Source organism: Onychomys torridus, chromosome 15 (genome assembly GCF_903995425.1).
Source record: "Onychomys torridus chromosome 15, mOncTor1.1, whole genome shotgun sequence".
In the NCBI taxonomy this organism is placed as follows: Eukaryota; Metazoa; Chordata; class Mammalia; order Rodentia; family Cricetidae; genus Onychomys; species Onychomys torridus.
The window spans coordinates 19,567,489-19,594,605 of NC_050457.1; the positions used below are offsets into that span (position 1 = coordinate 19,567,489).

General features: G+C 44.9%; 1 protein-coding gene across 2 annotated transcripts in view; it reads right to left on the reverse strand.

Moving 5' to 3' along the window:
• Positions 1 to 3,226: 3,226 nt before the first annotated feature.
• The window catches only part of Sv2c (synaptic vesicle glycoprotein 2C), a 183,415-nt gene continuing 159,524 nt past the window's right edge, over positions 3,227 to 27,117 (reverse strand). For both annotated transcript variants that reach the window (XM_036206940.1, XM_036206941.1), the window contains exons 9-13: positions 26,610 to 26,774; positions 22,752 to 22,885; positions 21,123 to 21,326; positions 20,471 to 20,630; positions 3,227 to 3,826 (exon numbers count right to left, since the gene is read on the reverse strand). In XM_036206940.1, the coding sequence (XP_036062833.1) occupies positions 3,643 to 3,826; positions 20,471 to 20,630; positions 21,123 to 21,326; positions 22,752 to 22,885; positions 26,610 to 26,774 (847 nt within the window). In that variant the 3' untranslated portion in view covers positions 3,227 to 3,642. The remainder of the gene's footprint in view (positions 3,827 to 20,470; positions 20,631 to 21,122; positions 21,327 to 22,751; positions 22,886 to 26,609; positions 26,775 to 27,117) is intronic.

Below are 27,117 nucleotides of genomic sequence, written 5' to 3' on the forward strand. Positions count from 1 at the left end.
TCCCAGGTGCACTAATCTCATCGCTGGAACGTCATCAACACAGCACTGGACTCACCCTCCATGGCCACATCTCTTTGGCTGGCTCTCCCTTGATGTCCGAAGATACTCTGAAAGCAAGTAAGTTTTTGGTGCAAACTTGAGCTCTGATTGGTGGAATCTGAAAATGAGGATCCATCTACGTACTTATGTCAAGTCACCAAGGAACATTGTTCCTGATGGCCTAGATCCACTGAAAATGATTTCAAGAAAACAGTGAAGTAGATGGAGAGGGGGCTGCAGGATCCAGCCTTTGTGGTTCCTACCTCCATCAGACTGGCTTCTAACTGCAGTGTGTCTTCCAGGGTCATCCATTCCCTGGGTGGGTAACATTGGCCGGTCCAGTGGCACTGACATGAGATACACTAAATCCCTAGGGATGGGCAGCACAGACAACATGAAAGCTGTTCTAGCCTATGGTATGAGGTCTTCCCAAGCTACCACCTGCCCTCCTTATAGACTTGGTTATTGTCCAATTTTCAGTATGACATAAAGGTGGGCTTCCCATCAGCACAAGTCAGATAAGATGAAACTACTCTCGTTTTGGTCCCATAGTATCTTAGAGAATAAAATAGTGTCATCCTTTTTCTCTACAGATGGGGAAACTGAGGACCAATATGTCCAGTGACTTAATTCTTGGCCTTTTGGCTAACATCAAGTGCATTCGCCCCAGAGAGATTTCTGCCTGGTTGTGGAGCCTGTGCCTCTGAGACCCCACTGATATTGTGTCATGGGTCAGTACTCAGGTGGGAGACAGATTAGGAAACAGGACCCAATAGGTAGAGCGGGGCATCTTACAGAAGTCACAGTGCAGAACAGCTGGTTTGCTATTGTTTGTTTTGTTTTCTTTCCTATTGAGAGGATTCAGTGATAGTAAAACCTGGGAGTGTCCTGGACTGATTCTGAAGAGCAACGGGGGAAATCTTAGTCAGAAACAGAGTTCCAAATACAGGTACAAATGGGGCTGTTTCCTTTCCTTTTTCAATCAGCTTTCAATTTCCTTTTGCTGCATGTGAAATAGGTGCCAAGGCCTATAACACTCATAAAACCGGGGCTTCTGTTGAATCTTACAGTTAACTCTTAATATCTAATTAAACCCAAACAAGCCACACCACATACTTGGGAAGCAGTGACAACGAAGGTGATGTATAATGAAAAGGCTGAGGAAAAGACATGGGAGGTGGGAAAGGTGGTGACCAAGAAGGTTTGTGACCACTGATTGTCCAGGAGATTAGAAGAGATCCCTCTTGGGCCACCTGGGAAGCTTGGGGTAGATGACCAGAATAGTTCTTGTGAAGGGGATAGATGGCAGACGGTCTTACAAAACAGGGTTCTGCTGGTTATCCCATGCTGACCCAACCCGGCATCCAGATAAAAACTATGCCTTGCAGTTTGGAATGGACTTGATGTAGTTAGACTGTAAGTCAGAGATCACAGGCAATTTGAGACTAAAGATTATCCAGTGAGTTCACTACCACGCAAGAGGAGAGAAAGCAATGCCCTTGCATATGTTGGCTTTTCCTTCCTGTGCAAATCTACTTTTGCAGCATTTTCTTTACATAAGATCTACCCTGGGCCCTAAACATGCCCCCCCCCTTTTTTTAAAGAAGACAAATCACAGGTAAATAGGAGGGAGAAATGAACTCACATGGAAAAATGAATAATGCAAAAGGTGCTTTCTTAGGTTTTTAAAGTACCGGTTTGTTTCCCAGGGATGCAAAAGGAAGCAGAAATGAGTTCTGTTCTGGTCCCTGCTTTGTTCGTGTCTTTCAAATCAATCATGCCTGGTCTTGAAGATTTTCCTTTTTCTGGCCACCTCTACAGATTTTGCCCTGATATCCTTTATGTTCTGGCTCTGAGTATCTATATTATCTCCAGGGAACTACTCTCTGAGGCTTCCCATCTTAACTCTAGGCTGTCCCCTCCACCAAGCCTGAATTACTTGCTGGCGACAGTGGATTAATGGCTTATGTTAATCAAAGAGCTTTTCACAGAATTTGAGCTCCAGGAGGGATCAGGGAATGTGGTAGGGGAGGGGGGTGGGGATGGGTGCTGGTGGCTCCAGGGACCAGGGCCATCTCTGAACATACTGATTAGTGGAAACAAAAGTTTCCTTTTTCTGGAAGCCCCCGGGCTGTGGTCATGCAGGAATAGCAGAAAATAAGCAACAAGGATCACCCTCCACCAAGACAGAGGGAGTTAAAAAGAGAATGTTGTTCAAATAGGGAACTTATGCTGGCTGTTATCACAGGCTGCAAATCTACAAGGAGGCTTCAGATTTCAAAGACGTGTAAAAGGATGGGCTTGGGGGAGGGGCAGTCAGCAAGAGACCAGAAGGTCATTTAGCTGACAGCTGGCCCGTGGGAATGTCCTGCTGACCTCTCCTTCCACACTCATGAAGATTCCAGAGGTAAAACAGACAGACATCCACCCACCAGGAGATCCTGCCCAGCCTGCCAGAGGGTTGCTTGGGAGAGAAGGCAGGCTCAGAGACAACCCAGAGACAACGCTGGGTGCCCATAGCCCCGGGAAGCTGGAGGGACAGGACCTGCTGTGGAGATGGGGGCTAAAAAGTGACAGTGGACAGAGGAACAAAGGAGGGTGAATGGCTTGACCCTCAAGAAACAATATTGAGAGCGGTGCCCTTTTGCATTTCCAAATAGCTTTGGTTGTGAACGCCTTACCAATTTCTAATCACTGGACCAGAGACGTTAGAAAGGAGTAGCAGAATTGAAGGGGCAGATGCGGGCTTTTTAAGAAGTGGCTTTCTTTCCCTGAATCTGATAGCTGGCCAATTCCGGGACAGCTTGCGAGGGAATGCAAAGAGAGAGAGGCAGAGGATCTCTGTCTGGTCTTCAAACTCTGTCATTCCCCACCTCAGTCCCAGACAGACGCTGTGATGGTTGCAGTTCTCACATGGATCAGGCTCTAAAATCTGGCTTCTGCAGCTCCAAGCAGGTTTTCTCTGATGACTGGGGACAGACTTTACATTTTTCTTGCTAACAGAGTCACCTTAACCTGTCCTGCCTGAAAGAGCCCTGCCCCAGGCATGCTTGGTGTCACACAATTTTCTCGAAATACCCTGTTGTAATAGAGTGGCTGGGTGTTCTTTTTTCTAAGTAAACAGAAAATCTCACTCTGAATGAAAAAGAAAGAAAGAAAGAAAGAAAGAAAGAAAGAAGGAAGGAAGGAAGGAAGGAAGGAAGGAAGGAAGGAAGGAAGGAAGAAAATAAAATCCCTTTCCTCAGCACCAACTCAATTATGCCAACTTAAACTTCCTGTTAATGATGCCTCAGGGGCAGGGTCTATTTAGCGACTTTTTAGCGAACAGAATCGCCAGGAAAGCCTGGCTGGCTGGGACATTTTAGGAACACTTCCACAGGGCACGGGGAGGCAGGAGGATCACGGTTAGGAAGAGACAACAACGCCCGGAAAAGACAAAACAGTGCAAAGTCACATTGGAGGGGCAAGACGATACGCTGCTACACTTTAAGTCACAGCAAAAGTTAGTTCTGATACCCGGCCGCCTTTCTATACACAAACTCTCTGCAGCCTCGAGTCAGGCAGCAGCGGGACCGACCCACGGTGGGAAGAGATGGCTTTCGTTCACATCAGAACCTGGGTTCGTGTGTCCGGCAGGCGCAGCCCCACGAGTCCTCCACACACGAGCACGGTGGAAGCCAGCAGGATGGGGATTGCTTTGGTAATGCTGACCAGGGAGCCAAATATCAGGTTTCCCAGGACCGCGGCAGCCTTACAGAGCGCATTCAAGAAGCCGAAGCCCGTGGCTCTGCAAGAGAAAGAAACATGGGCAAGGTTCAGAAAACGACACGCGGGGAGTCCAGCGTTAGACCCGCATGTCCCACGCAGTCATTTCCAATGGTCTTTAAGGAGATTGTGCTGTGTGTCAGCGGAGCAGATAATTAGATGCTTGTCAGCACATGTGGAGGCAGAGAAGCCAGCTGTGGGTAGTGTGTCTTTCTCACTACTCTACTGACTTTTACTCCGGAACGGAATTTAAAAGGTCTGTCTTGGCCCATTGGGTGTTGGAAGGAAGGTTCTACTAAGTAAAAGTCAACACCACTCTATATAGATCCTCTCAGGATAGAAGTCGCTCGCCACTGCCCAGCTTGGGCCACCTTCTTTGTCCTCGGCAAAGGCCCCAGGAAGTAGGACTGTGTGATCTAGCAAGGTCTCATCTCTTTACGAAAGTGACTTGTTATTTTGTTTTATTAAGTGTCTATAGTTTCAGTGATACCTGTATTTAGAAGGAAATTCAAATTTTATTCCAGAATGAAATACAATGATATGGCAATGGGTTTCTTTAGACTTATCTTTATCTCCAATTTCTTCTTATTAGTTATCTAAATGGATATTCTAGATTTTACTTTTTATACTCATTTATTTTTCATTTATTCATCTGGTGTGTATGTTCATGTGTGTTAAGGTGGGCAGGCTTACCATGAAATATATGTTGAGATCAGAGACCTTGTGGGAACCAGTTAGCACTGGACTTGTAAGTCTCCTGTCTCAGCATCTTGAGAACTGGGATTATAGGTATTTGCTACCAGGTCAGTATATGTGCTTGATTTTTAAACAAGTCAATAGAATTTTCAGGGATAATGGAGGCATGTCCTCCTCTCTTTGAGGTACCAAGAAGGTGAACTGCCAGACTTTCATCCCTACTGTTTTTGGTAGCAGGAAGAAAACAAATACAGCTTGAGCATCCCTAATCTGGAATGTTTGGGACCTTAATTGTTTCAGGTTAGAGTCTGGAATACATGTGTAGACATTCCTAGTTGAATACCTTTTATCCAGAAGTTTGAAGCCCAAAGTGCTTTGCAATCTGAAACCTACAGGCTCCCGACTTTCAGATTAGTAGTGCCTAGCATTAGGAATGAGCAAAGTGGTCCATGGTGAGCTAATGTGGTACCACCACCGGCTGGGTGATGGCTCAGTATGTGCTTACTGTGTTAGCAAGATGGCCTGAATTCAAACCCCTAGAGTTCATGTAACAATAGCATGGCTTCGCATGCCTGTAACTCCAGTGTTGGGGAGGGAGTGGGGGCAGAGAGAGAGGAAGGCAGGCTGCTGGGAACTCTCTGGCCAGACAGACTTGCCCAAATGGTGTCCTAAAGTTAAAAAAAAAAAAAAAAAGAGGAAAGAGAGAAAGTAGGGGAATCATAAGAGAAGACAACACCCAATGTCCTCCATTCGAACATAACACGTGCACATATTCTACATGTCACACACACACACACACACACACTATCATATCAGAATTCTCTGTGGAGACAGATCTAAGGAAATGCTGCAGAGAATCAGATTGTGGGCCTAAAGATCTTGTCCGTTTTCTGTTAGCATCTAAGATATGCAGGCATGTGAGGTTTTCCCTCTTCCCCTTGCTTCTTATCCTGCTCCTTCCCCTCCCCCCTCCTCATCTCACTTCTTTCCCTTTTTTCTCCCTCTGGGAATCGAACCCAGTGCCTTAGACCCACTAAGTTTTGTCCTGTCAATCACTGAGCTCTACCCTCAGCCCTGGCATGTATGTTCTTTGGAAAAAAAAACCCCTTCATTTATTTAGTATTCATGTATTGGGTGGTTTTCTGTGTCCTGGTCAGGAAACTTGAATTTTGCTCATGATTTTATATCTCCCACTGATGTTATGAGAGCGTGTGAGTTTCCCTCTGAGAGTCAACCAGTTCGCTGTGTTTTGGCCTCTCGCTGAGTGCTGGTGGGGATTAAAGGCAGACTAAATGTACGGCAATTTTAGGGCACTTTTTCTTCTAATTCACAAAGGACACTGAACCTTACGCGCTGTGGAATGAAGCCGTGAGGACACATTTTGTGTCTGATTGATTTCTCAGTCTGTAGGTGTGGGCTTCCCTTTGACAACCACTCATCACAGCTCATACAGTAGTGATATTTTCTGCACTGTGTGTTTTCAAAACCCCAAAAAGATATTGTGGTTCCTAAGCAGTCAGCCACTTGCTACTCCACTGAAAAGGAACCTGTGTCCCTCATCCCTTCACCCCTGAGCTCAGGAGCCCGGGCTGGGTGCTAACACACTCTACCAATGAGTTTGCTAGCTCACACACATCTAAAACTGAGCAGCAAGGAACAAAAACAAACCCCAAATAAGTAGAGAGAACCCCTACGTGCTCAATTTCCCCCTGACCTAAAGCACTGGTGTGGAGAGAGCAAGGGTTTCACCAAAAGGGAAGAACAATATTGTGTGCTGCCTCTCTGCTAACTCTGCCCTCTGCACGGCTCTCCAGCCAGACCTTGTTCTCAATTGCTTAGACACATTTTTAACATGCCAGTCCTTATCCTATACAAACCGGGTTCCTTCAGAAGCTGGGTCCCCATTCTATCCAGGTGCCTTGATAGACTAACATTAACTAACACCATCATTAGTGAATGCTCACCATCAACACTAGACTCACTCTGGGCGTTGGTCCTCCTGTAGGGATTAACAAATAAATAGTGACATTTGCCACACAATATGGCAGCACTCAGAATAATAGCTCTATTGCCCTAAAAATCTGCTGAGCGCCACCTGTTTATCCTGCCCCCTCCAAAGCCCCGGGACTCCTTGGTCCTTTGCCTGACAAACTGTCATGAACTGTCACCTTCATCGTCTGGTGTTAAGATAAAGTACATCCTGCTGGGGAAAACAGCTAGAGTGTGTGTGTCGCTGATAAGGAAAAGGAAAACATTCTCCTGACATGATGAAGTCTAGGACACCCAAGCTTCAGAATGACTCATGCAGGATTTACATCTAGGCTAGAGTAACCATATGTTGCCAAGCCATGACCCTCTGCTATGACCTAGAACAGGGTATAAAATGTGGAGGGCTGTCTCTCTCCTCACATCGCTGGAACTGGAGCTGGGGACCAGATGACTTCTGGAAATGTCTGGGTAGCATGGATGACTTTGGCATTGGGAGCATCTGGTACCCAAGGATTCTGAGGAAGATGATCAAATCCTTATTTCCTGACCATCTCCATCTTCTTTTCCCAAGCTGAGGCAGTGCTTCAGATGAAAATTCAGTGTCAGCATTCAAGAACTCATGCCTGCCCTTCTCTGAGTACGTAAATGATTCCTTCAAATATCTGCAGCTGGAGAGCGTGATGCTCGACGCAGCCGAGGCCCAGCTGTGTTAGAAAAACTAAAAGCAAGTCTTCCCAGGGGTGATCTGCTTTCTCTACAGTTAAGCTTTCATTCATTTTGTCTCTGCTTTTCCTTAAAGTGAGGCCATGGCTTCTGCCTGTCATTTCATGCTCACAAAGTCCCTTGAGGGCAAGGGACATGGAGCCAGTGGAGCTCCACCTGACTTCTCGGCAAAAGGCTGGGCCCCATATTCTTTTTCAGACCAAGATATTTCCTTGCCTCCTCTTACCCAGCAATCATCAAAAGGGGAGAGAGAAATCTGCCTCTCTAAGCTCTGCCCCCTGCACTTCTCTGCTGCCAGACTTTGTTCTCTATTATTGCTTAGACACATCTTTAACACATAAATCCTTTCCCTACACTAACCACATTCCCCATTCTATCCAGGTGCTCTCCCCCAAGGCGAAATGTGGCTGGTTCGTTGGAGGATTCCACAATTTAGTGGGTTCTAGTTGATTTACATTGTTTTATGACTCATTTAGTTAAACTTTTATTGTATGATTTTATATGTATGGATGTTTATATGTATGGACACTTGGATACAGTGTCCAAGGAAGCCAGAAGAGGGCATCTAGTCCTTTGGAACTAGAGTTACAGACCATTGTAAGCCAGGTGTTGGGCACTAGGAATCAAGCCCAGGTCCCCTGGGAGAGCAGTTGGTGCCCTTACTGATGAGCCATCTCTCCAGCCCCATTCTGTGTTTTAATGGAGGTTGGGAAAAGATAACCGCTGCCTCCATTGTGGATGGAAAGAGACTGCTGTTGTAAGAATTTAGCAAAATCACTGTGTGGAGTAGACATTAGAACAAACAACTGTTTTTGTTTTGTTTTGTTTTTTTAGAAGTACTCTGACCTTGAAGAATCCTTGTGGAACACAGTGATTGTTTCCCGTGATCTGTAGAATTGTTTTTGCTGAAGGGGCTTTGCAGGCATCTCATGATTTTGGTCACAAGACACCTCAGGCACACCTGAGGCTCCTGTAGTTTTGTGTATTGCACTGCACACGATACATAATAAAGGACTAGAGCCACGGAGGCATGTGATGCTCTCCTTCAGTAAGACATGTGAATTAAGATTAGAGACCTTGGTATGAGGAAATACTTTGTGTAACTTTCAATAAATACGCCTTGGTATGGTTGTTTGGCGTTCAGTCCATCAGAAGAGGTTGGACCTTCCTGCTGCCACATAGGCCTTAAAGTTTCATCTTGGGAGTGCCTTCTTTCTTCAACGGACCTGCACTACACTGTGTAGCCAGACAGACTGGCACTGTCCTAACAGTCGTCTCCTTTCTTTGTACTTTAGTGCAGAGGGCTGCCTATGTTTTGGATGAAAGGGAGAAAGTGAAGATCTGCAGGACTTGGGGCCATGCCTAGCATGTGTCAGGCACCATGATTAGCCCTTGCTTTAACGTGCTGAATACCTGCCCCACCTACTCATGAAATTATTAGGGAAAAAGCAACCGATGGACTTTGCAAAGGCCTGGGATAGTGGAGCCCACGCTCTGTTCATAGATGTCACCTGCAAAAAGGGCAAAGGGAAGCCTTCTAGGCTGAGCTTCTGGAAGGAGATTTTTCCCGTCGGCCTAGTCAAGTGATCCATAGAAGTTATAAAAAGAATACTCAAGACTCAGCATGGGGCATCTGGAAAAGTACAGGCTGTGCTTAAATCAAGCCTGCATTTCAATGTAAACATTCATCTGGAAATGGGTTATTAAAAACACACACGGATTTCATTTGTCTCAGAAACAATACTGTGAACAAAGGCCAGTTTCCCAGGTCAATGCAAGAGCTCTTTCCACGCAGAACCTGTTTGATTTCACAAACTATAATGCTAACTGGCCTAAACACCCTTGAGTGTTGGTTAAGCAAATTTATCTTAAGTGCACACACACATCTATGTACATATTCTCCTATGCATTTATATTAATTAATTAATTAATTAATTTTCTTTGGATTTTTCGAGACAGGGTTTCTCTGTGTAGCTTTGTGCCTTTCCTGCAACTCACTCTGTAGCCCAGGCTGGCCTTGAACTCACAGAGATCTGCCTGGCTCTGCCTCCCGAGTGCTGGGATAAAAGGCATGCACCACCACTGCCTGGCCTATATTAATTTAATAATCACTCTAAGTGTCCTTTAAATTGTATTTGTTTATGTACCAGGCTAGCCTTGAACTCTCCATCTTCCTGCTCCCACTGTTGAGTGCTGAGATTACAGATGTGCAGCATCATGCCTGGCATCAAGCACTCGAGCATCTCTGACATGCCAAGCGCTGCCCTATGTGGTTCACAGAAGCAGGTGAGGACAGATGGTGACAACCTGCACACCAGGTGCAAAGGATGAGGAATGCTGTGAGCATGAGACCCCGGCAGATGGTGAGGAATGTCTGACTTGGGGTAGGCTCAAATCGGGGAGATGTCCCAGGAGGGATGCATGGGAACAAGACCAGGCTCACCTGGACAGTTGGAGATCTGGTGAAGGATAACATATAGACAGATCTTTCTCTCTCTCTCTCTCTCTCTCTCTCTCTCTCTCTCTCTCTCTCTCTCTCTCTCTCGTGTGTGTGTGTATGTCATACACACACACACACACACACACACACACACACACACACACGCAACTTATTTATCTTATCTCATGGAACTTACTCAGTCCACCTTACCACACCCCAAAGACTTCTTTAATGCCAAATAGGCTATCTCTCTCCAACCCTAAGCTCATGTTTCCTGCCTTTGTATGCAGCGGTTGCCAACTTAGGGTTAGGATGGCCAGCTGACTGATCCAAGGTATGTGGCAGGTACAAACACGCCACTGCCTGATACCATTCAAACTGAGCATGCCTGGGAGCTTTTCAAACAGCAATACCACCTGGATATGGTGGCATATGCCTATAAGTCCAGCACGTGGGAAGCAGAGGCAGGAGAACTGCAAGATCAGGGTCGCCTGGGCTACATAAGCGATGTCCTGTCTCAAAGCAAAAACATAAAACAAAACACAAACAGCAATGCTCCACAACAATGGCACAGGGACACACCCACAGGGGTTTCGATTTTATTGCTCTCTTGAGGTGTAGGCATTGATATTTTTTCAGAAACTCTATGACCGCAAGATGTGCCCAGGACTGAGAACATGGTTGCTTTCCCAGGGATGTTTGCATTTTGAAATTGACTTGGCTGTACTGTTAAACAATAAAGGTAACTGCAAAAGAAAACATGCATTTCCCCTCCGCCAACAAATCGTTTTCCTCTCCGAATCCCTTCCAGCCCTGTTTTCAGTCACACCACTGATCACAAACAGAGCTTTTTATACAAGTTTGCTTTCTTTTCATAAATCACTTGTATCAGGTTTTGTCTCATGGTGTGTTTGAATGTTTCATGTAACATGTAACCGTCATTTCTCTCACTGCTCCTTTGGCAAGTGAGGCTTCCAAAGTGGGGGGTAACCCCAGTGATCCTGCCATTGGCCCTCTCAAATACAAGCAGGCTTTGTGTTTGCTAGGAAACATCAGGCGGTACAGAGCAGCCAGGGAAAGTGTTGAGGATGCTGCGAAGTGGAGACTGGGAGCTTGTGTCTATGAGACAGAAGAGAGGAGAGAGATGGACGAGAACTAAGAGGGAGGGGTTCCTCTTGGCCTGGGGTAGCCTGTGCTACAATGTACTCCGATCACTCCCCACCAGATCCTTCCAACCTCCCCACTCTGTTTGGAGACAGGGTCTCTCTCTGTAGCTCAGGCTGTCCTGCAACAATCCTGACACAGCTTCAGAGTTTGAGGAGTCCAAGCCATGAGCCACCACACTGGCTCCTGTCCCTGTTCGGTCTGTTTCCCACATAACAAACATAGCTAGTTAATTTTACCACACGCTGCCCAGCTTCTCCCTAACTCAGCATCTCCTCTCTCCTAGCGCCTCAGGGTTCCTTCATCGAGGCTTCTGCCCACACCACTGCTCTCACACACTTGCCTGCTGCAACCCTGGGCATTTCCTGACGTAGAGTCCAGCTACATCTGAATGGGGGCTGCACAGTCCTTGCAGCTGTTCCCCATGAGCCCTTCTCAAAGGAATGAGGATGCCTGTGATACTTGGTGAATGAGCAATTTCCAGAATGCTTCCAAGTGTGTTAGAAGTCGATTTTTGAAGCATTCAAATGGGCAGTTTTGGACATTTCCATGGGTATTAGTTGGATGCTGTTTGTTTGTTCATGCCAAAATACCATCTTGTTTCTTTCAGAGAAAATAATCAGTCTGTATTCTCAAGTCAGAAGGCTGGGTTCAGTTGCTTGTTCTTTGTTTTTGTGTGAATGGTGGGGACTGAACATACATGTGAGTTATGGGCTCTGCTGCTGAACTACATACTTGTCTCTCCACTGATTTCTGATATTTAATGGAGAATATTTGTCTTAATGACAAGGGCAGTATCTTCCTGAATGAGGCTACATGTCAGCCCGAACCTCCACCAACCTGCTTTCCTCATTCTCTCAGGTGGAAAACAATGTTCCCCATAAGCTGTGGTCTGAGCAGACTCCCTAGGCTCAAGGTGGCTGTCCATCTCCTCCCTAAAGTCACTACACTCAGACTCCCTACACTCAAGGGGCTTCCTGTTGCTTGCACCTGCTGAAATAAAATATTACCATGAAACCTACGTAATAATGAGAGCCTTTGTGTCTTATCGCTGAATCTGATAAACCTGGTTAGAAAGTGTGGGCCTGGGCCAGGCTGAGGAAGAATAGAACGACCAAGAATGTTGGGCAGCAAATGGGAGTTCATCTGAGGTCAAGACCATTCATGCTGCTGTGTAGCCCAACAACCCTGGAATTTCTGGGTTGTTGTTGTTGTTTGAGGGTTTTGTTGTTGCTGCTGCTGATGTTTTGATCACTAAATTGTCCAGACTGGCCCTGAACTCATTCTATAGCCCAGGCAGTCCTCCAATTTGGAACCCTCCAATCTCAGCCTTCTAAGTAGGATTACGGGCATGTGCCGCCATCCCTGGCTGGCTCCAGGAAAGCTTCCTAAACACAGACCCCAGACCTGTGCCTCAAACCTCCTGAAAAGGCAGGGACCTACATTTGGGGCTGAGACTAAGTTACCCTAGACAAGTTATTTTCATGTCTAGGTCTTGTTTCCTCCTTTGCCAATGAGGTAGGGATAACTACTCTTGTAGATCATTGGGTCAAGTTAACATCTGAAATACTCAGCACAGCATCTCATTTGCTGTCCAATTCACAGATGAGAAAATCGAGGCCCAGGAAGGCAAAAGGACTTGTCTCAGTTGTCCAGCTGATTTCTAACAGGACTTGCACTTGGATTTTGAACAGGCTTTCTTTCTGCCATATATGTGGTGGTTTGGAAGAAAATGGCCCCAAAGGGAGTGGCATTCTTAGGAGGAGTGGCCTTGTTGGAGGAAGTGTGTCACTGTGGAGGCGGGCTTTGAGGTCTCATATATGCTGAAGATACTGCCTGGTGACTCAGACCACTTCCTGTTACATGTGCCAGATGTAGAACTCTCAGCTAGCACCATGTCTGCTTGCATGCTGCCTTGTTTCCCATCATGAGGATAATGGACTAAAGCTCTGAACTTGGAGCCTTCCCAATTGAACGTTTGCCTTTATAAGAGTTGTGGTGGTCATGGTTTCTCATTATAGCAGTAGAAACCCTATGACAGAAGTTGGTGCCAGCAGTGAGGTATTGCTGTGATAGGCCTGGCCATGCTTTTGTTTGAAGGAATATGGACCTTAGGATAATGGATTGGAAAAGCAGTTGAATGCTTTGAATCCTGTTTAATGGGCCATCCTAGTAGAAGCATGGAAGACCATGGTGCTGAGTGTGATTTGAACTGTAGGAATCTGGCTCAAGAGGCTTCAGAGAAGAAGAATATTAAATATGTGGCCCAGAGATTATTCTTGTGATATTTTGGTGAAGAATGTGGCTCCTATCTGAAGAGTCTGCCTGAAGCTAAAGTGAAGAGTTTTGGATTAATTCAGTCGGCAAAGGAAATTTCAAGACAGCCTAGTATAGACTCTGTTGGGTGGTTATTAGCAGTGACTTTAATGAGGATTTATAATAAAAATGAGCAAAAAAAATGTAAAATTTGAGGAAAAGAGGATCACCAGAAAGTGGAATGGAGTGAAGTCCTGTGTTCAAGGAGATAAACAGATTAAGAAATGGAATAAAGGGAGGGGGTGAACTCAGGGCAAGATCTTAGCTAGCTAAATTTCCAACTTGTGAAAAGGAATTAAAGAAAAGCTTAGCACTAGGTGTGGTGGCATATACCTTTAATCCCAGCACTCAGAAGGCAGAGGCTGGTGGATCTCTGAGTTTGAGGCCAGCCTGGTCTACAGAGCAAGTTTCAGGACAGCCAAGCTTAAGCATTGAAGGAAAATTTCAAGAACAGAAAGCTGGTGAAGAAGTAATTGGACAAGAGAGCCATGTTCCAGCCCCAGCAAGCAAGAAAACTTGGCACCTTTGGCCACGTGGTTCTGGCTTTAGAGCTAAAGATAGCAGAAAGGAGTTATGGAATTTGCCTCTGTGATTAAGAAAAGCTGCTAAGGCCAGGCATGCACCAGGGGTGTCCCTGAATGGAGGCCTGGAGAGGCCACTACATGAAGCTGTGAAGTTGAAGCCTGGATTGCCTTGGAGACCCCAAGACATTGGAGATGCTAGAGTCGAGGGATATGTGCTGAGTAGAGCTGCTAACAGGAAGTGGAAACAGCCCAAGAGAAAGAAGTGTGCTGCAGTCAACAAAGATGAAAGAAGGTGGAGATCTGAAGGGCATTTTGACATCAGACATGGAGATGCAGAGTTTGGCGTTTGCCCAGCTGGTTTTTGGTCTTGCTTTCATCCAATATTTTCTTAATATGCTCCCTTCCCTATGCTTTGGAACAGTAATGTATATCCCATCCCATTATATGTTGGAAGTAGGTGATCTGCTTTTTAAAATTTTTATTTTATAAGGGATTACAGTCAAGAGATTGCATGAATCTCAGAAGAGACTTTGAACTTCAGACTTTTAAATAAGTTTGAGACTGTTGCAGACAACGGGAACTTTTAAAGTTAGATTGAATGTATTTTTGCATTATGATATGGCTACAAGCCTTTGGGGGCCAGGGAGTGGAATGTGGTGATTTGGAAGAAAATGACCCCCAAAGGGGTGGCACTACTAGAGGGTGGTCTTGTTGGAGTAAGTGTGGTCTTACTGGAGGAAGTATGTCACTGTGGAGGCAAGCTTTGAGGTCTCATATATGCTCAAGTTACTGCCTGGTGACTCAGACCACTTCTTGTTGCCTGTGCCAGATGTAGACCTCTCAGCTACCTCTCCAGCACCACGAAGCCTTGCTTCCCACCACGAGGATAATGGCGAAACCTCTGAACTGTAAGCGAGCCTCCCAATTACATGTTTTCCTTGCTAAGAGTTGCTGTGGTCATAGTGTCTCTTCACAGCAATAGAAACCCCAACAAAGACCACATGACTGGTGCAGCAGAGGGAATAGGAACAGGTCTCCAGCAGGCAATGCTGTGTAAGGGAGGAAGTTGACAACCTCAGATCCAGAGACCAAGGACTATGGTGGCAGAAGTGGAAGGGGGGTACTATGGGTCAGTGGAGAGGAGCCTACACAACTGGTCTGAGTGGCTTACTTCAGAGGTGAGGAACCTTGGCCTCAGGTTTAGAGGAATGCAATAGTCCATTCCCAGGTAAATTTTACAGAGCTCATTTCCTCCTCTTTTTGTATGAGTTTTTTCTAAGACAGAGTCTATGTAACCTAGACTGGCCATGAACTTGTGCTCCTCACCCCACACTTTGACTTCTAAGCTCTGATATATGGGCCACCATGCTCAGCTGAAGATGTGCATCTCATTCATTCAGCAAATGAGGAAGACGAAGTCCCATTCTTAAGAAACCCATTCTTCAGTTAGTGTCAGATAGTAAACAGTAAATAGTAACCTAATGTCCCATTGTCATGAGCTCGATGTGTGGTTCACTGACATATAGCACCAACTTTAAAGGCAGTTCATCAGGAGTCAGCAGGCAGGCAATGATTGTAGATGTATCATTTTGGAAGCTGGCATGGGGGAGGATGGGTTTTCATTGGTGATATGAGTAGGGCATGCAGTTGATTGGAAAGAATGCCCTGTCCTTAGCACAGTGGGCGATCAGGCATACCGAGACCAGCAAACTCAAACTAGTATTATGGGACTCTTGGTGGGACTCCAGGTCCCGTAGCACACATGCTCTGCATCCTATATTTTAACAAGGACTCGGATGCCTGATGAGCTAACAAGCTGGTGGCTGTGCTGTTACTATATCATGATGCCTGTGGCCCTTTCATGCATGGACTTGTTCAGTACCGGGAGTAGAGGGAGGTGACTTCCCCAGAGCTCCAGAACGGGCTGGATGAGTGTTTTCCTGCATCTGTTTCTCATCCATCCTGTTTTCACACCCAGCAGGATCTGTTCACACTACACTGTAGTAGTGGGGCTGTGGTAACCCCCCTTCCCTTATGCTCCCCTTCTTTTTTCAGAGACAGGGTCATGCTGCATAGCTCAGGCTGGCCTGGAATTTTCTATGTAGCCCAGGCTGGCCTAAATCTGCAATCCCAATCCTCCTGCCTCAGTTTCCCCAGTGCTGGGATTATAGATACAGGCCACCATGCTCAGCTCTCACTCTCCACTTTTAACTGCCAGAGACAAAAAGAATCCAACTGTGTTTGCTCAATGGCTAAATGTAAATGTATGGAAAAACGCAAAGAGACATAATGTGATGATATGGTACACAGAGCAAAGTCAACCAGGAATACGTGGGTTGGTTAGGCAATTCAAAGTGTCCTTCATATCAAAATCTTAAAATAAAAAAATTAAAAAGCTACTATAGAACAGCAGATGATGGTGGTAACAACGGAAATCTGGGCAATAGAAGGGCCCATTGAGGCACAGGCTGGCTGAGTGCTCTCCCTACAGACACCCATGCTCAGTAAGTGTCAGGATTGCAGGTCAGCTGTGCAAGGAAATGAAAATATCTGTCTGAACTGGAAGGCCTGAGAGGAGGGAGGGAGTGAGGGGTTAACTCTGGTCAGTGGTTTGATGTCAGCTCACCGAGAATGAGAAAAATCCCACAGACCTTGACTAGACCATCAAGACTAGTAGAGTGTAGCAGGTGTGAGCTGCCAAGGTTTTACTTTCGAACCTCTTCTGGGGTCATATTTGCACTGTGCGCCCATGAGAGCCCAGAAAGGAGGAGGCCAGGGGCCAGGGAACGGCAGGAACCCACTGCAGGAAGGATATAGACTCCAAAGACGGGCCTGCTCAGGGACTGGAGCCTGGATTACATCACCTCCCAGATGTGGTCCCCAGCTGGAGCTCCAGGGAGGGAAAAGCTGAAGGACATAGGAAGTGCAAACAGAACTCTGCCATGGCCACATGGTGGCAGCAGAAAGCCACCGGCGAGATGAAAGACATGCTGGCCAAGAGAAGCAAAATGTGCCAGAGCACACAAGGCCACATGGCTACACTTAGGATGTGAGAGAAGTTTACGGTTTTGACAAGAAGAGGGATTAAAAAGAAAAGGCGAAGTGTGGATATGCCCAGTTCAGTGCCTCTGCTAACTGATCTCTCCCCTCATGCTCTTAGGGCCTTGTTACTTAATGTGAAAGATCTCTTGCAAAGTATCTACTCAAATGTCACCTTATAGGATCTACATCTCCCTGGACCCTGCTACCGAAACCACACCCCTCCTGCATGCCAGTGGCCTCAATGCCCCTGGGTAGTTTTGTCTTTCTCTATAGCACTCAGCACCCACTGATGATATGCTACATCTACTTTACTTATCTAGTAGTTTATTGATTGTCTTTTCCAAGCCAGAGTGTAGGCTCCATTAGGCCCAGGCTTGCTGTCTGACCACTACTGCGTCCCAGTGACTGAGACCACTCTGGCACATGAAATGCATTTCCTAAGCATCTGTTGGATCCATTAGTCAGTGGGATCTATCCCAGCTGAGGCATCTCTTTGCTTCTGACATAAATATTCAAATGCCCATTGGACAGCTCCATGAAGACATGAAAATTCAACCTCCTCTAAATGGAACTCATTATCTCCCTGACTCCAGTTGGAATGTTCTGCTCCTCCAGAGTGTCCTTGCCTCAATGCGGCACAACCATCTAGTCAACTGTGCAAACAGAAATAACAACCCCTTGGCCTCATTCCAATATATAACCGACCCCGAGTATCCATAAACATGTGGGATTCTTACTTCTCTCCTTTTTCCCATCTACATTTTCTCTAGGTTACATCTTCTTCCTTGGGGCACAATGCAGGTAAGATTCCTGCCTCCTCTCTGGACATTAGCGTGAACTCTCAACCCGTGTCTGATTCTCTCTCTCTCTCTCTCTCTCTCTCTCTCTCTCTCTCTCTCTCTCTCTCAGGACCCAACAATCACTGGGTTGGCCTCTATGACTGAGTTTCTGCTGAACTTTGCTGGTTTTCTTCCTTCCAGGGCTTTTCAGGTGGTATTTCTCAGGCTACCCTGCTCTTCCCACTTCCTTGTGTGCCTGTAACCTACTATTCTTGAAGTCCAAGTTCAGACACTCCTCTTCAAAGAAACCCTCCCTGACACAGCAACCATCCTTGTCCCTTCCTCCCGTGACCCAACCAGACCACGCTGTAACTGTATGTCCATGTAACTGACATGTGCCTGTCCTCTGCTGAGCGGAAACATCATGTAGGGCTTACCCAGTTCTTGCAACCCCTTCCTGGAGGACCCAAGTGAACACACACAGTGAGCTTACCTTCTCTTTACTTGATGTTTCACCTTTCCAGCCACAGAATTGGGGCATCCTGATGTTACTCAGAGGTAAGGCCTATCCAATTCTTGAGTTTTTCTTTTTTTTCCTTTTCAAAGCCAGGGCCCCTCCCCAAGAGAATGCTCATCACTCATCCTCCTATAAGTTATGTGACCAGCTGATTTAACCTAAAATTCCACCAAACTCACAATGTAAAACAAATGGGAAGGAAGCTCCCACAGCCTGGCTTTAATAGAGGGCATGATTTAGAATGTATCAGTCAATGCCCAGTCTTGAGAGTCCAGTTCTCAAAATGAGATGCTGACAAAGGGAAACTCAGTGTATTCACTACACATAGAGCGTGAACATAGGTTGGCTGGGTCAAGGGGATGCTGCATGCAGAGTATATGGTTCCTCTCAAAGCCTAAGAACATGATGGAGAGTTTACTAAGAATGTGATGTGACTGAGAATGTTTGATAAGCAGGTATCTTGAGTTCGTGTGTTTTGGGTGTTCTATAGGAAGTTAGGCATATGGGTACCAATACAGGTCTTATAAGTCAGGAAAAGATGTAAAGATGTTTCTGGGGAGTAAATATGAGAGTCTGCCTGGTACAGGATATACCAGGTATATCCTAGGGGTGGTCAATAAATTGAGAAAATGAAGTCAGAGGGATGACAGGATCAGTAATAAATCAAGAGCTCAAATGCCTCTGTGTAGCCCTTTTGGAGGAGGGCTCCCTTTCTTCTCAAAGGCTACATAATATTCCAGTGCAGAGGACTTCCATGGCAATAAAACATGGGAATTTTGCAGGAAAGAAAAGATGTCACAGGGCATACGTTTCTGCTCATGCCAGAGGGCAAAACAGGGCTTGTAGTGGATATCTGCTCTATGACCCAGAATTGCAGCCCTAGAGATGCAGTAGGTAACTGCTCTACCTGTCAATGACCTTGAAGTACATGTCCCTGGGGCATGGCCTCTTGGCTACCCTTAAGGCCTGAGATGCAGGGGTGCAATCTCTCTTCGCTTCCTCATAGGACTTGGAGAAGAACAACATTGACCGTGCCTCACATTTTCCAGGACCCTGCGACAATTCCTCCATTCTGTTTTGTGAGTTTTCCTTTCTTAGTAAATGCCTTTGTCCTTTAAGCAGACTCTGTGGATTTCTTGCATTAAGGACTTCTATGCTTTTAATGTAATTATTCAACTGCTGAAGTTCTACCTAACCCTTTCTGATATGATGCCCTAAGTATCCATGTCTCTTGGGGATTGTGACTTCTATGCTTTTAATGTAATTATTCAACTGCTGAAGTTCTACCTAACCCTTTCTGATATGATGCCCTAAGTATCTATGTCTATTGGGGATTGTGTGAGTAAATATTCCAGTAGCAACTTTTTTTTTTTTTTTTGAGACAGGGTTTCTTTGTGTTAACAGTCCTGGCTGTCCTGGAACTCGCTTTGTAGACCAGGCTGGCCTCAAACTCACAGAGAACCTCCTGCCTCTGCCTCCCGAGTGCTGGGATTAAAGGCGTGCGCCACCACCATCTGGCTTGCAACCTTTTTCTTCTTCTTAAAGAAATGGGGGAGTGGAGTGGTGCTGGATAGATAGCTAAGTGGTTAAGAGCACTGGCTGCTCTTTCAGAGGACCCGGGGTTCAATTCCCAGCACCTGCATTGTCATTTCACAACAATCTGTAACTCCCAGGAGATCTGGCATGCTCACAGACATATATGCAAGTAAAATACCAATGCACATATAACATATAAATAAATCTTTCAAAAGTGTGTGTGTGTGTGTGTGTGTGTGTGTGTGTGTGTGTGTGTGTATGTACACAAATATGTGTAAGCCACATTATACTGCGGAGGTCAGAAGACAACCTCATGTGGTGTTTCCTCTTTCCACTTTGAGAAAGTATTTTGGTTGTCCACTGTAGCATGCCCCAGGCTGGCTGATCTTTGAGTTTCTGGGGGATTCTCCTGTTCCTACCTCCCACTACAACACTGGGACTTCAGATGGGTGCTACTGTGCTCAGATTTATGTGGAGTCTAGGTCTTCATACTTGGCATGGCAAGTGCTTTACCCATTAAGACATCTCTCCAGTCTCCTTTTTATAATTATCAATATATTAGGCTTTCTTCCAACAGACTAAAAAGATCAAGAGACACTTTCTACCTCTTTATAGTTAGTTGCTAGTACAGGTATCTGAAAATGTAAGGTAATGACCCTCACAGGACTGATAAGTACCCCAAATGGAGGCCAAGACAGGCTATTAAATCCTAATGTTCACTGTGACATTGCAGCTCCCTGCTATTGTTAGCCAACATGTTAAATCATGGACATAATTTCATTTCTTCACTATTCTATTAACTCCTGCTCAGAATCCTTCTAAAAGATACAAGCAAAACCTACAAATTCATAAGCTGGGTATTTTGTGGATTTTCACTGCCTTGGGAAGGATGGTTTGCTTATCCCTGTAATGACCTTTCAGTGGTTCCATGTCAGCCTACCTCCGGTCTGTGGGGTACAGTTCCACTGTGACCACATCAAGGGAATTCCACGCTGAGATGGTCAGTCCATTGTACAGACACAGCATGCCTATCATCATGGATTCACTGGTGCCAAACCACAGGAAGAAACAGCTGATCCCTGAGAGCACCATGGAGCCACCTGCCAACAGAGGACAAAAGATTGTTTCCTGTCATCTTGGTAGAGTGAGGGCCCTTGGGTCTTAGATATCTCCCAAGAAGACAGTTCTATGGGGAAGCTGCAGACTGGGTTCTATGGAACTTAAATTCAAGTATACCCACCTGTCTGGAAGGCGGTCTAAATGCCTTTTGAATGTGTCATGTACAAATACACATCATCCCTTAGTCATCTACTTAAGTGGAAAAATATACATTAGCTACACATAGTAAGTTTTTCAGTCTGTAACTCATGGAGATTGCTCTTATGAAATGTAATTAGACACAATTTTCAGTTCAGTCCTAATGCAAGACCTAAGGGATTTATTTTTCTTTCTTTCTTTTTATTTTTAAGAGATTTTTCTATGGGATTTCCTATGGGTGTGCATTTCTAAGGGACAGGGAACAAGGTAGGAAAACAGGTTCTCTCTAGATCACAGGGACAGCTGTTTTTCTTTCAGTGAAAGTAAGCACACACCTAGCATTGTTAAGCGCCCAATTCTGTCCATCAGGAGAGCAGACACAATATTTCCTGGTAACACTGCCAAGGTCCCAAGAAAGTTGACAAAATAAATCCAGTAGGCACTATAGTCATCGTCAAAAGTAATCTGGCATCCTGTCTTGTTGTGAAGAAATATGCAGTTTTGAAATTCACTGTCGATGAACTTATATGGCTCAAAATCTATGGAAACAAGAACAAATAAAATCCATCAAGCTCTTGTCAGGTGCAAGTGACATATATGGACAATAACAGAAATCCCACTGAGACTTCAAAAGAGAATCACAGGACTGCCAATTCTTTGGGGATCCCATGGCTGGGGCTGACTTGACTTTTTGTGTTTCTTCGCTGGAGCATGAGAGCTAGTCTGGAACTGCAGCATGGAGGGCTTCCTTTGTTGGACAAGGTACTAAAATAACTTACATTTCCAGTTATTTTGATTCCCTATGATGACTGGCCTTTGCTAATTATATTATTGCAACAGGTTCTATATAATACAATTATAAAAACAATTTGTTTTAAATTATACCTAGGTTGACCTTGTCATTGTCATTTTTAGGGCCTCTGAGGCACACAGAAGGAACAGGACTCCCTTTGAGTTGGTGAAGCTGCATTTATAATTTAAAGTCTATGTAGATGAGGTCACAGCAGAATGAAGGCCAGTCTCCCATGAAGTCATCAGCATCTATTCTATGCATCTTGTTGTTGTTAATGTTGAACTTATCTCACCAAGAAGGGTTCTACATGGTGTTAGGTTCTGCTAGAGGAGCTCAGGTCCAACCCATCATCTTCCTTGCTGGTCAGAAGTTTACCTTCAGCTCCCTCAGAACAGATGGTCTTCTGAGGTCAAATGGGTTAGAAGACAACACTTGGCCTCTTTCTCATTGGAGTGGGGTCAGAACTGGCTCCTGACTGAGTGCCAGAAAGGCAGGATGGCTAACAGGGCAGACACTCATCTTCCTTCAAGGTCAGGATGTGATTCTAGACAAATATGTGGGAATGGGAAAATGTGGACAGTACAGTCACACACACCAGGGCTCCAAGATTAGTTGTTAGTAGGGTTACTAGGTCATTTATTGTGACCAAGTCACGTAACTTTTCTAAGCCTCACATACTGTGAAAACTGTCTGAGACTGTGAGTGTCTGATGACCCAGACTGTGTTGTCGGCTTCCTTTACTTCTCTGGGAGGTTTCTGAAACTCCATTGCACACTCAGGGTTAAAGCATTCTAAGTTACTGAGCACAGCCACATACTGCTCCCTCTGTGAAGTGGAGAGTTAGACAGGCTTACTTAAACAAGAATCAGATTGTGAAATTAAGATTATCAAAACAAATAAACCCTCAGGGCAATTCTTTGCTTTAAGAAGTACTCCCCCAAAGGCTATTTATTTATTTTGTCAGCTTTGAACTTGGGTAAGCCTCCATATTAAATACAAGAAAGCAAAACAATACCAGCTTGCTTTTGATTCAACCTGATATGGGGAAATTGTCCATTCACACTTTAATCTCCACTTGCCCCATTGTCACATGATTATGACATTTCTGCCAAGGCAGAGGCCCTTTGAAGGCTCCCTGCTGCCACTGGAGGTAGTGTGAGCCATACCTTACCTGTGTTCTCAAACAGGGTATCAATAAATGTGCAGTTCTTGAAGTAGGTGTTGACTGAGGTCACGTCGTCAAAGGTGCAGGACTTAAATACTGAATCTTTGAAAGTTACAGACTTGAACTTGACTCCGAGGAATCTGTACAACACATACACACACAAACAAATTGACAGCTATCTACTCGAGTTCAAAGCTAAGTCAAATGGATAAGAGCTATGGCACCCTGACACAGCCATCCTTAAGTTATAAAGGGCACCTTGGTTCTCTAGGCACTTGGCTTTTTCCCGTTTGGTTTTGGGCATACTGTTTTTTGGCTGTACCATTGTTCAATATTATTTCCTGTCAGGAGAAGCAATGGCACTCAAGTCTGGTTGGTTTTCCACAATGATGGCAAAAGGTCTTGAGAGCTAGAGCCGTGGCTCTGGATTGTTTGGTTTTCATCATTGTCCTCTAGCTTCTCCCCAGAGTCCTTTTTTAGAAAAGTCTCCATTAAGACTTGCGAATCTCACTTTATATTTTTATCTATATTTATATTTTACGGTGATGCGATTGACCCCAGGGACTTGCGCATGCCAGACAAATGCTGTACCACTGAGCTGTATCCCCAGCCCTCTGAGTTTTTCATAAAGTCTGTTTCCTAAGTTTAGAACCTTTGATGTCAGAGCATGGGAGTTCTGTTTCGTCTTGGGAGAGGTGCCTGACAAGGGTGAGAAAATGCATACTGATTTCCTGGGATCTTTGCCCTCTCACAGTCCAAAGATATTCCTTGAGCCAAATCAAAACACAAGAGCCCTGTTGACCTTTGGAAACATGCAGAATGATGAGATGAGGTCAGATACACTTTTAAGGTACTGCAACAGGGAATTCTTGGTAGTGAGATGATAATGGGCTTAAGAAGAAACCTAATGTCTTTTTTTTTTTTTTTTTTTTTTTTTTTTTTTGAGCTGAGCTAAATCCCCAACCCACCTAATGTCTTAAAAGAAGAGCCTGTGAGTCATTGATATGGACTCCCTGAAGCCATGGATAAGTGTGCACCAGTGAGTCTTGTTTCTTTGTTAGAGACTCGGTGTATCCTTAGCAAGCCAAAGAGAGAATGCTTGTTACCTTGCCCTAGTAGAGAAAGAGACTAATCTGTGGAGGCATGTGAGTTGATTGAAAGCAATTCCCTCTCTGCTGAGTACTCCCTAAAGATTATTCACATCCTAATGCCCAATTGCGTTTATCAGTTGCAAATGTACTGTGGCCTCACAAACCAACCACTGTCCGATTCTCCACTCCAGGAGCCCACAGGAAAAGCAGGTGAATGTGCTGAAGGAGGCTGGAAAGGTTGTGAAGACTGGAAATTTTAAAATGAGTCTGAATTTGGGAAGGGGATGCAGTCTTAATGTGTGATAGACTGGAAATTTTAAAATGAGCTTGAATTTGGAAAGGGGAAGCAATCTTACTGTGTGATACACCCAGGGCATTCCTGATGTAAAATTCAAATGGTTGAAGAAGGAAATGGTAAGCCTTTCCCCACCACCTCATGCTTTCTAGGGCCTTGGGGAAGAAACCTCTGGCCTCTCCCCAAACATTCTGCACATAAACAAGGAAGGACTCCATATGCTATCTGTAAAGTCAACCTGCAGAGTATTCCAGGTGAGAGTACAAAAGGTCTCCACTGGGGAATCCCACACAGGGAAGCCACCATTCAAAAGTGAGTCAGCAGTATTATTACAAATTTCTTTTGAAAGACAGAACCTTTCTTCTGTCATCTAAAATAAATGTTTCAAATGCAAAATGTATGTTTGCAAGGTTTTTATTTGGGGTCCTAAAAATGTCCCCTATGTGTGCACTTTTGTGTGCATAAAGGAGTGTAGGCATGTTGGTGCCATGGCACACCTGTGGAGGATAGAGAAGACTCTCTAGTGCTGTTCTAATAATAGTCTTTATAGGAATAAGGTCTCCTTGTTGTTCATTGCACATAGCCTAGGCTAGCTGGCCAGTGAGTGTCCAGTGATTTTTCTGTCTCCACCCCCAATCTCTCCAAGGGAGTGCTGGGATTATAAATGTGCATGTAATCAGGTCTGGTTTCTGTGTGGCTTCATCAGGCTTTCATGGGAAGTACTTTACATACTGAGCCATTTCCTCAGCCTGGTGTTTGGTCTTTTTAGACAGACTTTGGCAAGAGAGCCCAGAGAGCCCAGGCTGACCTCAATCTCAGTCTTTCTGCCTCTGCCTCCCAAGTGCTGTGATTACACGTGTGTGCCATCACATACAGCTCAAGGATTATATGGTAGAATTGTTAACATTATTAATTACTATATTATTAATATACTGAACATTTGTTAGTGAACTAGACATCCAATTTAGAATGCTTATAAATATTATTAAAATTATGACCATCTCAGACACAAATGATATTTAAAAATGTTTTTTTGTTGTTGTTATTTTGAACATATTCTTACTATGTACGGTGCTGGACTCGGGCTCGCCACCGCCTGGCTCCCCATCCCCAGTGTTAATACTACAGGCATGCACCACCACTCCCACTGTATCTTAGAAATTTCTAATGGAAGAACAGTACTTTTAGAAACAAATATTCATCCCACAATCACAGAATTTGATGCTCAAATTTCATTAAAATAAACGTGCATGTCATCAGTGGTTCAGGTGGGTGAGCGAGTCAGATGCAGGCTGCATGGGTTGTGGTTAGGTTTCTCCTGGTGGTGGTTTATTTCTCCTACCATGACGGCCTCCATTCATCCATTTTCCACTGAGTGGTATGCTTTCTTCTTTTAATTTCATTATTGAAAAACTTGCTCATAAACAAAACCATCGTACACCCCCCCAAAAGACGATTAGGCCTCTTATTATTAGATTGTTAATTAGAATAATGACCTCCCATACTGGCAATTATCCATTATCCAGGCCACAAGCATTCCACAGTCTTTTTCATCTTAATGAACAGGTTTTTGCCTTTGGCAATTTTGATTATCTTGGAATTTTAAAAAATTTCATCATTTTAAACATTAAGACAATTTTCTAGGAATAATGAGCTACTGTGAGTTCTTATCAGCCATTTCTGTTCAGGTGATATGTAAATGAACACAGTTTCCTTGTCTATCCATCTTTCTCTCTGAAAAGATAAAGCAGACCCACCTCCCTGAGCCCCTGGCTCACCTCACATTAAGAGGCAGCCTGGTGCCAGGCGATGGTGGCACACGCCTTTAATCCCAGCACTTGGGAGGCAGAGACAGGTGGATCTCTGTGAGTTCGAGGCCAGTCTGGGCTACAGAGTGAGTTCCAGGAAAGGCGCAAAGCTACACAGAGAAACCATGTCTCGAAAAACCAAAAAAGAAAAGAAAAGAAAAAAAAAAGAAAAAAAAGAGGCAGCCTGGTTGTGTGCTTATCCTTGCTAACCCTCTACTGTATTCACAGCCCTTCGCTTGGGAGACCATTTCCACTTGCCAACTGACAGGCTTCATGACACATAGGCTCTTCCTGTTTTCTCACGCGGTTCCCTCCTTTCTTCCCTAACTTGTCCATAGGTCTTCAAGGGCCTCCAAGCTCTCTTCTCACCCTGGACTGTTAGCTCTGCTGCTCAGTGAGCAAGAGGCAAAGTGGGTCTCAGAAGTGACTCCGTTGTTGTTTTTCATTCAAATTCCAAGAGGCATATGATTGATTCTCTGCCAGTTTCTGAACCAGATTGAAGTAACTGACATGTGCGTATCTTTGAAGTAGATTTTAAATGATTAAAATCTATCCCCAAATAACTAATAATACAATTGAAAACCCCACAGGCTTTGATTATTATTAATTGTACACCACTACAAAGCCAGTGTTTGTGACTAGCTAGCAAGTTATGCCAAAGTTTCCCGACCTGCCATTGTCATACTCCATTCCTGTGTGGATCTGGTTTTCCATGGTAAAGTTAATGCTGAAGTTTGCGTATTTATCTTTTTGCACATTTCTGGTTAGCAGGGCATACTCGTCAGACTGCAGATGTTTAATGACATCAGGGAACCAGACAGACAATCCATAGTACCTGCAAAGGCAAAGAAACATGTGTTTGCAGCACGCACACAAGACCCTCCTGACAAAATTCAGAGTGGCAGTGGTACTTAGAAGCACCTCCAGTTAGTAACGGCCCCTTGAAACATTTGAACAAACCATCACTCAGTAATTGGTACATTGCCTTCCTCACTTGTAAAAACAAGGGGGAGAGACAGCTGGAGCCTCCAGGTCTGTAATTCCTGAAGCCCTTTGGGAAGAGCTCGGAATCTCAACCTGTCACCACACATAGCACTACGGTCTGAGTGTGTCCCCTTCAAAACCGAATCCTAAATCCCACATCACAGTATTAAGAGGTGAGGACTTTAGGCTGTGGG